Raw genomic sequence first — 16419 nt, forward strand, 5'->3', positions numbered from 1 at the left:
AATCTGGCCATGAGAGTTTTGTCTATACTAGAAGCCCCACCAACAATAGCACCTCTGAGAATTACATTGTCTGTGTCTACACTAGGGAAATTTATGATGTCAAAACTCTCAAGTACTGCTCTTCCCTTTGTCTCTTCATCCCCAGCATCTGAAAGCAGCAGGATCAATGAATGGGCAGCAAGTCAGGTGGAGGAACACAGAGCTTCTGGTGGGACCAGCTCAGCATACTCCTGCTTTTGCCAGGAGAAGATTGTTTGTTTCTGCAGAAACAAATAGTCCAGTTCCTTCAACATTGGGCAGGGGAGAAGGTTCCCTTTCAATTTCCATGCAACCTGACAATATATTGCCATTAAAGATTCCCTGGCACCTTTTGCAAAGATTGGGGTGCAAGACCTCACCTTATGTCCTCTCTGATCATTGCATACTGCTCCCAAAATGCCCCTGGAGATTTCAATTCAATATTCTATGATTCTTCTTCACTTCCTCTCCTAAACTGTTATGCCATGCTGATGGGCTCTGATGTTCCCAGTGATTCCTGTGAGTATGTAGGGCCTCACTGCTCCTACTTCCACTGACTTCAGGGGAGTTACTTCACATTTATTCTGCTGTAAGCAACAGCAGAATCAGACCCTGAGATAGTACAATTACTTAGTAACCTTTCTAAAGTGCTTAGAGGCCAATTTAGATGGAAGATATTATAGAATATAATGCTTTGCACCTTTCTGTAGCACCTTCCCCCTGAAGACCACAGAGCTCTTTATAGAGATTTATTAATTAAGCTTCATAACTGCCGGGAGGTAAGTCAGTATCATTTCCATTTTACAGCGCGGGGGAAACTGTTGCCCAGAGACATTAAGTGATGTGTCCAAAAAATACAGAGAGCATCAGTGGCAGGGCTAGACATGGAATCTAGGCCTCCTGACTCCCGTTCCTGTGCTCTAACTGCTATATATCACTGCCTCTCACAGATAATTATGCAGGACAAGAACATGGAAAAAGTTTTGCCCTTCATCACAGCCCATCACCTTCTCTTGCAGAGAAGTCATAATGGTGACTGATGACCTCAGTCATTTTGTGGGGAAACACCCTGTGAAGTCACAAAGCCAGGACACTTACATCACAGGGGATCAGGCAGGGTAGACCATGAGGGAGGGGGAAACAACTTCTAATTCAGTTGCCGATCTCTGCAAAGGGTAAAGGAAAAACCACAAAAAGGTGACCAGAGAATCATTTTCCAAATTAAGGTTTCTCACTTTCAGTTTCCTTTAGTGTGAAAGTCCCATTAAAACAAAGGCCCAGGTGAACACTCTGCTCCCATCCCTATGTACTGAAGCATGGAGGAATCTGTACAGTGAAAACAGTTGGCAAGACACCTAAAATTCTCCCTTAGTCTGGTGAAGAAACCACCATATTGTGTGTGGGCCTGGGGCCAGCTCGGATACTGTTAAGTACATCCTGTTCTTAGGACCTTGGAACATGGAAACTAGCAGCTTCCTCTAGAATGTTTCCCTAGAGAAGGAGGAGCAAGAATAACAGCTCAGTGGGGTGGTTTTTTTTTTTTTCTCCTTTCAGATTTTGGTATCCGGATTCCTGTAGGCCATATTGATTATTTCATTAATGGAGGCAAAGACCAACCTGGATGCCCCCGGTTCATCTCCTCAGGTGAGAAGGATTCACGGCAAGTTGTCAAGGGACATTCCCTTCATTCCAATCAGTCAGCCTGTAAAGCTACTGCTTGACTAACAGTTCCCACCTGAGCCAGGGCAGGGGTATGGCAGACATTACAGCAGGACAGTAGATGTATAAAGGACAAGCAATCTTGCCCAAGCTGCCTCTCAGCATTCAGAGAAGAAGAATAACCAGATAACACTATCTATGGTTATGCAACAACATAACAGCTGAAACGCAAAGCACCCTGAGGCCAGGTTTCCACTAGAAACTTTTGCCTGTACCCAGGGCGTGATTTTTTTAAGTGATATTTCTATACCAGCAAAAGCCCTAGTGTAAATGCAGCTCTACCAGCAAAAAAAGTCATTTTGCCAGTGTAAGGGGGTTTATTTCTTCACCTTCTCACTTCCCTGGTCCTTCTCACATGAACAGAGAGCAACAATACCTAAAGTCCAAAGGTGAAAACAATTCAATGTTTATTGGGGTGAATTTCCAGAAAGCTTAAATCCAAGTTCCCTTTTCCTTATTTTCAAATCCCAACTTACTTCCTGTTTTCCCCTAATTTATATAGTAATATTCTTAGCTATACCTTAACCAATCATTCTACTGAAATTTAACTAACCAATCCTAACATATTGAAACATGATGATTTAACCAATTATATCCCACCACCTTAATTAGTTTACACCCAGCAAAATTAATTATACAGCAGACAATCACAGAACCAGACAGATTATACAGACAAACAATATGGAAATGGGGACTATAGTGATAGAACAATAAAGAAATGAGGATTTCATATCCCAGCTACTGATAAGTGAGTTCCTGCCAGACAGGAAGCTATCAACCTAAATTTCCTTTTACATCTTCTAGGCACTTTCCTTTCTCTGGAGGCGATAGGCATTATCAGGACAGGAGTGTATTCCTAACAGCCCAGTAGCACCTTATTTCAATGTGACTAGTTTAGAACGCGGGTTGCTTCCCAGCTTATGGCTGCCTCTGCTGCTTAGCCAAAGGCTTTGGCCTAAGAACAGGGCCTCAGACTGTCACAGTGAAAAAGGCCTTATACAGTCAGACAGTGACTTTGATTCTTTTTTTATACCTCTATAACTAGCTAAATTATAAACATACCTAAATTCTTAAAGTATAGGCCTTTCCAGACAGGCCTGAATATCTATATCCTAACAGCCAGTATCTCTTATTTCATTTGGGGAACCAGTATAAGCTATAACAGCAAAAAAACCTTTTCTTCTGGTATATGCTGCATCTAAACTGAGAGGGCTTGTCAGTGCAGCTTTGCTAGCAAACCTTTTCTAATGTGGATTAGGCCTTAGAATTCACCATATATAGGGCTCTCCAGCCACAGGTCTCAGAGCATTTTATAAAGATGGATGAGTATCTGTAGCTTCATTTTCTAGATTGGGGAAACTGAGGCACAGAGGTCAAGTGAATTGCTCAGTCACACAGTGAGTTAGAGGCAGAACTCGGAGCTAATACCTATGACACCTGAATTGCAGCCTTTTACTTAGTCCACAGCTGCCCAGGAAAGGATGAGTGGAGGGGATTTTGGATAAAATTTTCAAAGTCGCCTAAGTGACTTGACTTTCAGTGGGACTTGGATGCCTAAATTGCTTAGGCACTTTTGAAAATTGTACCTGATGTGTCCTTCGCAGACAGAATAAAGTTTCTTAACTTGCACCCTAGCTATTACTGTGCTGGGCTCCTTAGAAATGCATAGAGTCCATATTGGATCAAGAGGTCAGTCCCTTCATGGTCCCCTTACCTGTAGTCTTGCTTTATCTTGCAGGGTATAACTATCTGATCTGTGATCATATGAGGGCGGTACATCTCTATGTCAATGCCCTGGAGAATTCCTGTCCTATGATGGCATTTCCATGCTCAAGTCATGAAAATTTCCTTGCTGGCCACTGCCTGGAATGTTTCAATCCTTTCCTGCTCTCCTGTCCCAGAATAGGTATGATACCAGCCTGGGAACTCCACTGCCCAAAGGGAGAGGAGAGTAGAAACCTGAAGGTCTTTGATGCAGGGTGAGGCATTTAGACTGGATTTTTTTGAGCTGGGAATGGTCAGGAACTACTGGATTTCAGCTGTGGGGTGAGATGTAAAACTAAGGTTGTGAACACCTACGGCCATTGAACACCCTATGGTACATTCCATAAGGGCAGGAAATGAATCTGAACAAATACCCCAGATCTAGCCCCCTGCCAAAGTCTGCAAAAGGTCAGATTTGCAGCTGGCCCCTCCCTCTGAATGGGCTGAATCCGAATTCCTCTGAACTTGGGGCAGGTTAGAAACCGGAGTTCAGATCTGGAATCAAATTCTGTGGTTTGGGACCAACTCTAGTCTCCTGGCCAAATTCCAATGTGAGTCATTGAATTCCTGCTCAGAGCTTGTCTACACTAACACTTAGTTCACAGCAAGCTGGGGTGTAAATCTATCCTGCACTAGCCTGCTGCGCACTAAGTGTCCGTGTGGACCCTGCTGATACGCACTAACGGTTCATTTGTGCACTTTGATTTACTCCCATTTCATCAAAGCGCAGTAAGGAGCTGTTAATGCACATCAGCAGGGTCCACAACAGCTCCTTACTGCGCTTTGATGAAATGGGAGTAAATCAAAGTGCACAAATGAACCGTTAGTGCGTATCAGCAGGGTCCACACGGACACTTAGTGCGCAGCAGGCTAGTGCAGGGTAGATTTACACCCCAGCTTGCCACATAATGTTTGTGGATAAGCCCTTACATTCCCCCCTGCAGTTTCAATAGGAGACGCTGTTCACTTACCTGTCTAACCAATGTGCACTGAAGTCAAAAAGTTTGGCTAGTTCAGAGAAGCAGTCAGTGTTTACCCTAAACTGAGCTGAACCTAAACTTCAACCCGTTTGATATTCACCCATTGCTCCTACAGCAGTATGCTGGTCAGCAGTATCTCTGTTCACCCCAGAGGTGGCTGCATTCCAGTACTGGGAAAACTCTCTTCCTCTCCCCTGAGGCTGAGCTGTGCTGGGGGGTGCAAGGAGGTGCGTCACTGGAAAGCCACTGACTGGAAGCATTTTGCCCCTGAAAGGCATGGCACGTTCTGTTGTGCATTCCTCTAGCACCAGAGGAGTCACTAGCCCTCCCCCCAGCACAGCCAGCCTGGTTTCCCTAGGTACACACTGCACAAAGTGAGGGTGAAACTGTACCACCCTGACTGGGAAGCCTTTTTACACTCATTTGGGACAGGTGCAAAGGATGGCACAGACTGCAGGGCCGTGGGGAATCAGGCCCAGAGGCTACAATGGTGTCGTCATGGAGCATGCCTGGATGCCCTGGTGACTCTCCTTACTGCTGGCTGTCCTAGTGGTCACAGTGGTGTGACACTGGGTGTGCTGGTGAAACCCTGCAATGGAGAGTAGCTGGGATGCAGACACTGTGAGCCTGTTCCTGATCTCACTGACGCAGGGGGTTAGTAAACACTATTTTGATCCACATCAAAATAGTGGGATAGGTGAGAAGTGAATCAGGTGTTCCTGCCAACCATTCCCTCAGGGCCTTTCCCCTTCCACCTTGGTTTCATTTCTTCCCCTAGGGCTGTTGGAGCGTGGTGGAGTCAGCGTGACAAAGCTCCCCGAGGAGGTGAAGGTTTACTTGGTGACCGCCTCCTCAGCCCCATACTGCAGTAAGTAGCAAAGAGAAGGAAGCCAGGCTGGTGGCATGAATGAACTGTGGAGACTTTCCATTTATGCCAGTGCTCCTGAAGAGAGTCACTCTGGTTGCCTGGAATGTGTCAGTCCTTCCCCTGCTCCCCATGGAAACTGCAGGGGGCTCTGAGAAATGGATTAAGGGGGTATCTGGCTTCATGGTAGCTTCTGTAAATCCCTCAATACCTGCTGCAGAAGTGCTGTATTGTTCTGTGCCATGTTCCTCAGCGAGGGATAACAGACATTGCTGTGCCCCTCTCACATGCTCCTCAGCAAGTCTCCCTATCCCTAGGCCTCCTTCAGCAGCTGTACATTGGCAAGGGGCACTGCTTTCACCAGCTGCAGAACATCACTGTTACAAATGCTGGGCTAACCCAAGCCACTGTCCTATTCTGAGTTATGGGCCAGCTTCTCCATCCAGTTCAATACCCAATGGCTCCTGGTGAGATACTCCATTTTCCACAGGTGTACCTGAGAGTAGAAATTGGCCCTAGAAGGCATTTGAGATCTGGCCCTTAGCCTCATTTCATGCCACACTCCTGGAGACTATCGAGGATAAGAGGCCTGATTCTTCTTGCATTTCCACCAGTGTAACTCCACTGGTCTCAGTGGAGTTACCCCTGATTTACACCAATATGAGAGCAGACATAGGCCCGATGGCTCCCACCGACACCTTCATTTTCTCTCTGCCACCCTTCCCCCTCTCTGGCTCTGTCTGTGTCTGTCTGACTCTCACTCTCAGAACAGAACGGTGAGGAATGGAGTTTTGTCAGTAAACAAATGTCCAATCGACCAGGCAGCCTGTTCCCTTTTTATGTCAAAGCTCTGCTTAATCTTCTCCATACGGTGCTGGAGAGGTCATAGCAGGCAGGGGGTGAGGACAGACAGCCCTCCCATTGCTACAAGGCGAGGGTTAATGCTGAAGGCATGGTCATAGAATATCCAGGTTGGAAGGGACCTCAGGAGGTCATCTAGTCCAACCCCCTGCTCAAAGCAGGACCAATCCCCAATTAAATCATCCCAGCCAGGACTTTGTCAAGCCTGACCTTAAAAACTTCTAAGGAAGGAGATTCTACCACCTCCCTAGGTAACGCATTCCAGTGTTTCATCACCCTCCTAGTGAAATTTTTTTTCCTAATATCCAACCTAAACCTCCCCCACTGCAACTTGAGACCATTACTCCTTGTCCTGTCCTCTTCTACCACTGAGAATAGTCTAGAACCATCCTCTCTGGAAGTTGAACCAACTCTCGGGTAGTTGAAAGCGGCTATCAAATTACCCCCTCATTCTTCTCTTCTGCAGACTAAATAATCCCAGTTCCCTCAGCCTCTCCTCATAAGTCATGTGTTCCAGACCCCTAATCATTTTTGTTGCCCTTCACTGGACTCTCTCCAATTTATCCACATCCTTCTTGTAGTGTGGGGCCCAAAACTGGACACAGTACTCCAGATGAGGCTTCACCAATGTCGAATAGAGGGGGACAATCACATCCCTCGATCTGCTCGCTATGCCCCTACTTATACATCCCAAAATGCCATTGGCCTTCTTGGCAACAAGGGCACACTGCTGACTCATATCCAGCCTGTAGTTCCCAGGATCCTCCTCCTTCCCTTTTTTAAAGATTGGCACTACATTAGCCTTTTTCCAGTCATCCGGGACTTCCCCCGTTCGCCACGAGTTTTCAAAGATAACGGCCAATGGCTCTGCAATCACAGCCGCCAATTCCTTTAGCACTCTTGGATGCAACGAGTCCAGCCCCATGGACTTGTGCATGTCCAGCTTTTCTAAATAGTCCCTAACCACCTCTTTCTCCACAGAGGGCTGGCCATCTACTCCCCATGCTGTGATGCCCAGTGCAGCAGTCTGGGAGCTGACCTTGTTTCTGAAGACAGAGGCAAAAGAAGCATTGAGTACCTTAGCTTTTTCCACATCCTCTGTCGCTAGGTTGCCTCCCTCATTCAGTAAGGGGCCCACGCTTTCCTTGACTTTCTTCTTGTTGCCAACATACCTGAAGAAACCCTTCTTGTTACTCTTAACATCTCTTGCTAGCTGCAGCTCCAGGTGCAATTTGGCCCTCCTGATTTCATTCCTACGTGCCCGAGCAATATTTTTATACTCTTCCCTGGTCATATGTCCAACCTTCCACTTCTTGTAAGCTTCTTTTTTATGTTTAAGATCTGCTAGGATTTCACGGTTAAGCCAAGCTGGTCGCCTGCCATATTTACTATTCTTTCGACATGTTGGGATGGTTTGTCCCTGTAACCTCAATAGGGATTCCTTGAAATACAGCCAGCTCTCCTGGACTCCTTTCCCCTTCATGTTAGTCCCCCAGGGGATCCTACCCATCCGTTCCCTGAGGGAGTCGAAGTCTTTCCTGAAGTCCAGGGTCCATATCCTGCTGCTCTCCTTTCTTCCCTGTGTTAGGATCCTGAACTCAACCAACTCATGGTCACTGTCTCCATCTATCTCCCAGATTCCCATCCACTTTTGCTTCCCCCACTAATTCTTCCCGGTTTGTAAGCAGCAGGTCAAGAAAAGCTCCCCCCCTAGTTGGCTCCTCTAGCACTTGCACCAGGAAATTGTCCCCTACAGCCAGGGACTTGTGCCCTCACTCTGTCGTGTGCTGTCTGTTGCCCAGTGTACCACAGCCTGGTGGAGTTTCACTTGCAGCAGAGGAGAAGCTTGGTCACCAACCTTGAGATCACCTTCCGCAGCAGCAATTCTACAGCCAGCGTGAAGATCACCATGTGAGTGACAATGTGTACCTCTGACCTGTCTTTACTCCCTCGTCTTCCTTGTTGCAGGCGCAAGGATGTCTTTCTAAGCCATGTACGTGCATAGCAGTAGCACAAATGACCACATGCAATCACCACCACGTGTCCTGGTAATGTAACTGAGTAGTTGATAACCGAACTGCTGGCAAAGAGACGGACATCTAGCAAATACCAACCAGACTCTGGCCATACATACCTGACTCATCAGGCAGCTGTCCTGATGACCCTGAGATGTGAGTTGAAAATGGCAGTAGGGACAGAAGCATTTGTGTGCAGCAGGACAGAGGTTAACTAATCCGTTGTAACTGCAGTTACTCAGCAATGAACCTGGGAGAGGAGAATCCACTGAGGCTGGGGACAGAGGCAGGTTCAGGACAGTAAGATCCATCTGGAACGTGCCATCTTCCCCCAAATTGTATCTTGAATTAAAGGGCCAGATTCTTTGACCTCTCTCCCTGCCCTGTGTGCTAACTCCTCTGGGATTTCCCCAGTAAAGAAGAGTGCCCAGCAGGCACAGAGCCAGTCTTGCTGGTTCCTACAGCTTTGTCCCTCCCCTCGACCCCCAGCACAATAGGCAAGGTGGGGCAGGGAGGAAGAGAGCAGAGCATGATGCAGGATGTGTGCAAGGGGCCCAGGCCAGAGCAGCACTAGAGCTAGCTCCCAGATGGCCCCTTTCTGTTGAGCTGAGCAGAAACTCCGCTCAGCACAAAGTCTGGTCCGGACCTTTGAAGTATGCTGCCTCTATGCCTGGGACCAAGAGCAGCAGGTCTGACATACTCAGGGAGGGGCTGTTTCTAGGGGATTTCCAGCCTGGCCAGTAACAAGAAGCATTTAAATCTCCACTGATTTCCAGCCTAATGTTGCAGACCAAAGAAGTTTAGATGAATTCAGATAAGCAGCCAACCTTCTGGAGCTTGAACAGATGCAAATCAAACCTCTGAGTTACAGGCAAGTTCAGCCCAGGAAAGTTTAAAGCCAGGTCTACATTTCCCAACAACGTGTGTGTGGGTGCTTGGATCTGGGCCCCGCTCTACTCTAAACCTTGGTGGCTCAGTTATGACTATTTGAGACCAACAGCCATTTGGGTCATTTAAGTATGTCCACCAGGTGGTGTGTGAGCTCAAGAAGGACAGGACACGTGGGAATTGGTTGGGTTACAGATAGAGCTGTCTGAGAATACAAAATTTGTATCTGTATCCAATCCGCACTTAAATAGGTGACCAGACTTGCAAGCATGCTAAACGCTCAGCAGCTCCCAGGGACTTCAGTAGGATTTGTGGGTGCTCAGCACTGCTGAAAACATGTTGGGGGGTTTTTCATGCCTAAATATGGAGTTAGGACCCTAACTGTAGACACCCAGCTTTGAAATGTTTGGCTATCATGCGCTCAGTCCCGCAGAGCCTCCGCCCACAGCACTCCCATTAAAGTCAAACAGAGTTCCCCGCACACAGGATTACTGGTGATACAATTAACCAACCCTCTTTGAAACCCAGTGACTCTCTTCCTGTTTGTGGGGGTGCATCCCACACGTTGAATACATGCTGCAGAAAGAAGGATTTCCCTTGGTTTGTTTTACATTTTCTTGACATGCATTTCTCTTATTTTCTGAGAACTGCAAACCAGACACAGTGAGCCAAATTCCTTCCCATGTAACTCCACTAAAATCAATGCTATTACAGTAGGGATTAATAGGCCTCATTGTTCTTTATAAAACAGGCTTTGTCTTAGTGGATCTGATCAATAGTCCTTACAGTCCATTACTCTCTTGCTGGCAGTGGCCAGCACCTGATGTTTCAAAGAAGGCAACATCCCCCACCCCACACTTTGCCCACTTCATAATGCTCCTGGCCATCTGTGCAATGTTTAGTGCTGTATTTGATGGAGTGTCAGGATAGGATTACAAGACAGAGGAACAGAGGAGTGAACATTTGCTGATCTGGGGGAGCTGCTTTAATCATGTGGTATAAGAAGAAAGATACACATCCATACCCACACATTCTCCAGCCTTTGAAGAGGAAGGGCATATAACAGAGATCCCCCTGGAATAGGAGAGGGGTCTATTGGGGCAGAGCCTCCCACCTCTCATGAAGTGTAAGATTGCCATAGAAGGATCCTTAGATCTCACCAAGTGCTATGAGGGTTCCTGTTAACAACCCCACCATCTCCAATGTTTCAGTAGACACCTGTGCCTCCATCCTCCCTTGCATACTCACACGCTACTGTGGTTTGGCCCCTTGTTCTCATTCACATCCCTCCCTCTGCCTTGCAGACCTAAGCAGCAGCAGCTGGGCAAAGGGGTGCTAGCTCATCCAGTCCCACTGTGCCAGATAGAGGTGGTAATGCTGAAGTATCTCCCCAAGTTGCAGATCTGGAAGAAGGACAAGGCCATCATCGTTGGCAAATTCTGTACAACCGCACTGCCTGTTGGTAATCGGTAAGCAGGAGACATCCCTTTATCTCACTCCAGCCAGAGAGCCTTATTGGCCTGCTCAATGCTTCGGCTTCTCACCCTGTGCGAGAGCCTAGCTTCTCTTGGAGTCACACAGAAGCTAAGCATGTTAGTTAGAGCTTCTCCCCTTTGTCTTCTCTGGCTGTTGCTGGGTACCACATACAGCAGAAATGAAGGAAATATTGGGGAAGGGCTGAGGTGCCACAAAGGCCCCCAACCCTTCCTTTGCATGCACACACATAGAGACAATTCAGGAAATGAATTACATGGGAGACACCCCCTGATTTTAACGGACGAGCCCCACTGCTTCTTGGAGAGGAAAAGGCCCCTGGAAAATTGTCCTATATACCCTATGGGTGTGAGAGAGAACCACCTGAGCTATGGTCCCTATCTCCATCTATCCCCTGTGATCTAGCTGAGCTAGACCCTGCTGCTGTGAGGGGAAAAGGCTGCTGCTCCAATCGGAGCCCCACCAGGGGGCTTAGAGCAACAGTGAAGAGCTGCCAAAGGAAATCTGCACTGGTCATTTCCATTAGGGCTCATTCTTTTTGTCCTCATCTGCCCTCTCCACCCTATCCCACTCACTTTGGGTCTCTTCTGGAGAAGAAGCGAGCACCTACTGAGCACCTGTCAGCATAGGGCCTTGATTGTTCTGAAATCAGGGGGAGCTTCTGATGTCTGGGCCCAGGGCAGCCATTTTGCTGCCAGGTGGCATTGTCTGTGCGGCTGTGCCAGAGACTGTGAACCAGTAACCATTAGAGCGGGACAAATGTTTGGGGGTTTTCTTTTTTTTTTTTACAAATTATTTTGTCACCAAACAATGCATTTCGACAGGTTTGGGGGTTTTTTTGGCAAAAAAAATTGAAAAAATTGGTTTCATTTCAAGAAGACTAGATTATTTTCCCTGGATTTTAAATTTTTAAATTCAGCCTCTGAACCAAAAAATCCATTATTTGCAGAACTGTAGTTAACATCCAGCCCTAGTTAGCATCTTGAAAGCAGGAGTAACCAAAAGCAAACCCATCTAACCTGGATGAGGTTCTCACCCTAATGCAACATTCCCGACAACCAGTGTTGTGTTCCCAGCATCCACACAGAGAAGTTAGATATAAACGTAAATACTCTCAATGGAAGGTTGCAACGTAACACTACTTTATTGTTTAGAATTCAGAACAATAACACACATGATCCCAAAAACAGAGTGAGACAAAGCAGGCTGCTCCCTAAGGCAGAGAGGCACACTTCACCCCACCTTTCTTTAAGCTGGCTCTTTCCAGTCTGACTGATTGCATGCTTTGCTACAGAGCCCACTAGCCTACATGCAGGACCAGGAACCCCCCTCCCCCCACACACACTTAAAGTGATAGCTTGCAATTCCAACACAGTCCTTGATATACCCTAAGCAGCCCCTTTGACTGCACCCCATAGTCATTAGGAGACATGCTCCTCATTTTATGCCTAGAGAGCCCACCCACCTGAAAGCTAAACAGAGCTGGGCCTTTGTACAGGTGCATAAGCAGGAGAGGACACAAGAAGCCGCCCCACTCTCAGACCCCCACACGGAGAGAAGGTACTATTGTTCCTCCAGAGTTCTTTTGAGGACTGTTCCTTTCCAGCGCCCCCTGGAGAGCAAAAGACCCACAAAGGTGCTAGGGGAGTGGAAGAGTCATGACCTTATGTCCTCCACACCAGCTTGCAAGGACCAGCTGGACACACAGGGGAGCACATGCTGCACCTTCTAAAAGGCTGGTGCAGCAGCTGTGATCCCTTGCATGCTGGAGTTCTGGGAAGCATTGGGCTTCCCCTTCCACAGCACCCCCCAGTCAAGACTGTGCCTAGATGGTACAATCTGGCCCATCACCTCTGAATGTTTGGGTACAATGTCAAAGCCAAATTTGAGGCTTCAGCGTGTGATGCCAATTCCATGTGTATTGGCCTGGCACCCTGTGGAAGCCCATATTCCTCAACACACTGTCCTCGAGAGAAACACAAAATCTGAGACTCCCCTAACTAATGCAGCAGCGACCGCAAGAGGTGGAGATCAGAGAGAGCCCCTCTGGGGCTAGTCCTTTGACACCAGCAGGTTCTCGCCCTTGGTTGTTTTAAGATTTGCCTAACTCCTGTGTGCTTCTCTCACAGTGAGAAGATATTTTGCCTGTCTCAGCATCTGTCCCTGACAGCAAGCAGGCCCCTTGAACATGACCTGGTGGTGCCCTGTGCATAGGAAAGTCCCCTGGAGTGTGCACAGGCACAATACTGGGCTCCAACATTTACTTCCTCCCTCTGGACGATGCTTCCTCCAAATAGGACAGAACCAGTTGGATTTTTCATCAACCCACCTTGGGGACAGAATGAATAACAGCTCTGGGAAGAGAAATGCTCTGCTGAAAGGAAAGACTATGGTCAAATAGAGCAGCTGATTGGCAGTTAGGACTTGTGGCCTCTATTCCCAGCTCTACAAATGCGCCATTGTGAGACCTTGGACAAATCGCTTAATCTTGGTTTCCCCCTCTGTCAAAAGGGGCTGATAATGCTCATCTCTCAGGAGGATTGTGACAGTTGGTTAATTCCTTAATGTTTCTAAAGTGCTTTGAGATCTTCCCATTAAACGCCGCAGACATGCGAAGTATTATTGTTATTAGAGAACGTGCAGCGGTGTGGCTCCGGTTTTTTATGGGAAGGAGTCATTCCCCTAGCAACACACACACACATAGATGTGAAAATAACTAGTCCAGGCCATGGATGCCTACAGAGTCTGAGGCCCTCTTGATTTCATGAGTGGTCCTGCAGTGTAATCAGCATCGATCTGTTTTCTCTTATCATGACAAGACTCCAGCTGCTATTCTGGCTATCTGATTGTAATTTTGTGATATGTCTCTTTGGCAAAGTTGATGTGTCCTGTTCCTGGATACTCAGATTTATCAGCGCCAGGAGTGTTCATATATTAAAACAGACCATTTATTAGTAAGAAAAAAACACACCAAAAACACTCTGAAAAGTAAGGAACAGCCCTGATTCAGGAACCCATCTACATTTAGATGCCCAATAGCCCTGGCAGCTGGAGATCAAGAGATACATTCAGAGGAGTCAGTGAGAGAGCTCTGCTCCGAGGGCTGGACAGTCCTTCCATAACTTCTTCTGCAAGAGCTTTGCATCTAGCCTTGGGAGAGGGCCCCTGCGCCTGGACACACAGGCCTTTCCTGGCAGTAGACTCTCAGTCTCTTTTAGGGCCATGCCCTTTTCACAGGGTTTTCCTAAACAAACATATTTTAATAAATACCTCAGAACATCAGGGTTCTAACCCCTGAATTGGCCACCCCACCAGACAGACAGACTGGGGGTGGAGAAGCCCCTTCCTGGCATGAAAGAAACAGAACACAGAGGTCAAGAGGACAGCTGGCCAGCAGAAGCAAGTCAGGACAAAAGCAAAGGAGAGGCCTTCATCTGGAGCCAGGAGGCTTCCCCACCTTGACAAGATTCAGAACCCTACAGATGGGTAATTGTGCTGGGGAGGGAAGGGAGTGAAGAAAGAACCTTACAAGACTGGGGTTCTGCACTCATCCCTTGGGACAGCACTTGCCCATCCAGTTTATAGGAGTCTATCACTATCAGGCATGTTTTCTAATCCTTTAATCATTCATGTGGCTCTTCCCTGAACCCCCTCCAGCTTCTCAACATCTTCTTGAACTGTGGACACCAGAACAGGACACAGTATTCCAGCAACAGTCGCACCAGTGCCAAATATAGAGGTATAATAACCTCTCTACTCCTACTCAAGATTCCCCTGTTTATGCCTCCCAGGATTGCATTAGCTCCTTTGGCCACAGTGTTGCACTGGGAATGCATGTTCAGCAGATTATCCACCACAACCCCTGAATCTTTTTCAGAGTCCCTGCTTCCCAGTATAGAGACCCCCTTTCTGTAAGTATGGCTACATTCTTTCCTCTTAGATGGCAACATTTGCATTTAGCCGTATTCAAATGCATATTGTTGGCTTGCACCCAGTTTACCATGCAGTCTGGATCACTCTGTCTCAGTGACCTGTCCTCTTCACTATTTACCACCCCCCCCCCCAATTTTTGAGTCACTTGCAAACTTTATAAGTGATGATTTTATGAAAGAATCATATGCAGAGGGGCACACCCTGGAGGGAAGTTCACAAGGGAGAGTGCACCCAGCCCTCTGATGGCTTCTGTGGGACTCAGCAGAGCCTTTGAGGGTTTGATTTTTTTCCTAGCTGGGTGTGGTGGCGGGGGCACAGGGGGCAGCTCACCTCCTGCCACGCATGCGCTCGGGCTTCATGTATCAGTTCTTGTGACAGCAGTCATAGGCGCCAACCTCAGGTGTGCTCAGGGGCTCGAGCACCCACAGAAAAAAAAAAGAGGGAGCTCAGCACACACTAGCCACAGTTGTTCGGCAGGACCACCTGCTGGCTGCTGGCAGGAGGCACTTGGGAAAGGTGGAGAGCAGTGAGCGGCGGACGGGCGGGCAGACTGGGAGCCTCAGGGTAGGGGACGGAGGGGAGGCGGGAAGAGGCATAGCGAGGGCAGGGCCTCAGGGGAAGGGGCGGGGCCTCAGGGCAGAGTGCAGGGTGGAGCACCCACCAGGAAAAATAAAAAGTCAGCACCTGTGACAGCAGTTGTCTTTTGTGTGGATACCTCAGGGTAGCAATATGTATTAACAGCTACCCCAGGGAGTAGTGGCTACCTTGCTGTGTAGTTTAATGGCACTGAACAGAAACCTCTACTCCTTTGCTAAGGGGAAGCCAACAGCTCTCCACTGAAGGAGCTTCCTAGCCTACAGAGGATGACTGGGTCAGAAAGAAGCAGACGCAGTGAATAGCTAGAGAGACGTCTGTCTGGGGCAACAACGCAGAAGTGTTGTGATAGAGGATGCTGGAATCTGATTCTCCTGTGGCAGAGTAACAAAGAGGAGGCAGTTTGTGCTGCAGGGGCTGGCATAGACCCGGCACTGGCTACTTGCGTCCGTGCTTCAGTGACCCTTATAGAGCTTTGCAGGAGCAAGCCCTATCCACGCCCCTGGCCCCCATCAGAATGCCTCCTGCACCTGGGGTCCCTGTGGGAACAGCATGGAGCTGCCTCTGTACCTGGGCATAGGGGGCCTTATGCCTGCCGCATGGCCCCTTGGCACCAGACTAGAGGGGGGATAAAGGGGCCCCTGGTGACTATTATCACACCATGCGAGCCCCCACTGATGGGTGAGCTTGCAGTAGAAATATTATTACTGCTGTATTTGTAAGTTGCCTACTATCTCTCCATGTTGTTTTTAACTAAAATATTGCATCTTCCTTGCTTCCTTATCCCGATCTCCCAGATCCTTTTGTGAGGGCTCAGACCTGACTGTTCCTTCACTCCATCTCCACCTCAGTGGAGACACCCAGAGTCTACAAAAATCCAGTTCAACTTCTTCTCCTTCCAGAGGGACACAGAAATTCAGGTTAAGTCCTTCCCCTTTCCCAGGGCTAGACCCAGAATCCATCACAAGAGGGCACAGAAATTCAGTCCTGGTTCTTCTCATCCTCCTTATTCCAAGTGGATTGATCAAAAGACCTAGGGAATCTTTTCCCAACATCAGAAACTGGTACGTACTTCGTTACGTAACTGTGGTTATCATAAATGAAAAGCGTTAAACCCTGGACATGGCATTTTAAGCCTGATAGGAATGGATGCCATGTACATCACTAGCATAACCATACCTCCCCACCCCACTCCCAATACACACAAATACTAAAACTCTTAGGCTTGCTATAGTCCCATTTTCCTACTTCTAGAGCTCATGTGAAATCCTCTGAACATCAGCTTCTC

The 16419-nt window shown here is 47.8% G+C and overlaps 1 protein-coding gene across 3 annotated transcripts in view; it reads left to right on the top strand.

Annotated features, from left to right (window-relative positions):
- Positions 1 to 16419, top strand: part of PLA1A (phospholipase A1 member A) — a 34321-nt gene that overhangs the window by 15095 nt on the left and 2807 nt on the right. For 2 of the 3 annotated variants that reach the window (XM_073309294.1, XM_073309286.1), the window contains exons 7-11: positions 1573 to 1662; positions 3476 to 3643; positions 5260 to 5349; positions 8010 to 8118; positions 15929 to 16195. In XM_073309294.1, the coding sequence (XP_073165395.1) occupies positions 1573 to 1662; positions 3476 to 3643; positions 5260 to 5349; positions 8010 to 8118; positions 15929 to 16195 (724 nt within the window). Of the gene's footprint in view, positions 1 to 1572; positions 1663 to 3475; positions 3644 to 5259; positions 5350 to 8009; positions 8119 to 10414; positions 10580 to 12733; positions 13241 to 15928; positions 16196 to 16419 lie in introns of those variants that run through there. The other variant, XM_073309279.1, reaches the window with a different exon arrangement.

The sequence above is a fragment of the Lepidochelys kempii genome, chromosome 1, assembly GCF_965140265.1.
Source record: "Lepidochelys kempii isolate rLepKem1 chromosome 1, rLepKem1.hap2, whole genome shotgun sequence".
NCBI classification, from domain to species: domain Eukaryota; kingdom Metazoa; phylum Chordata; order Testudines; family Cheloniidae; genus Lepidochelys; species Lepidochelys kempii.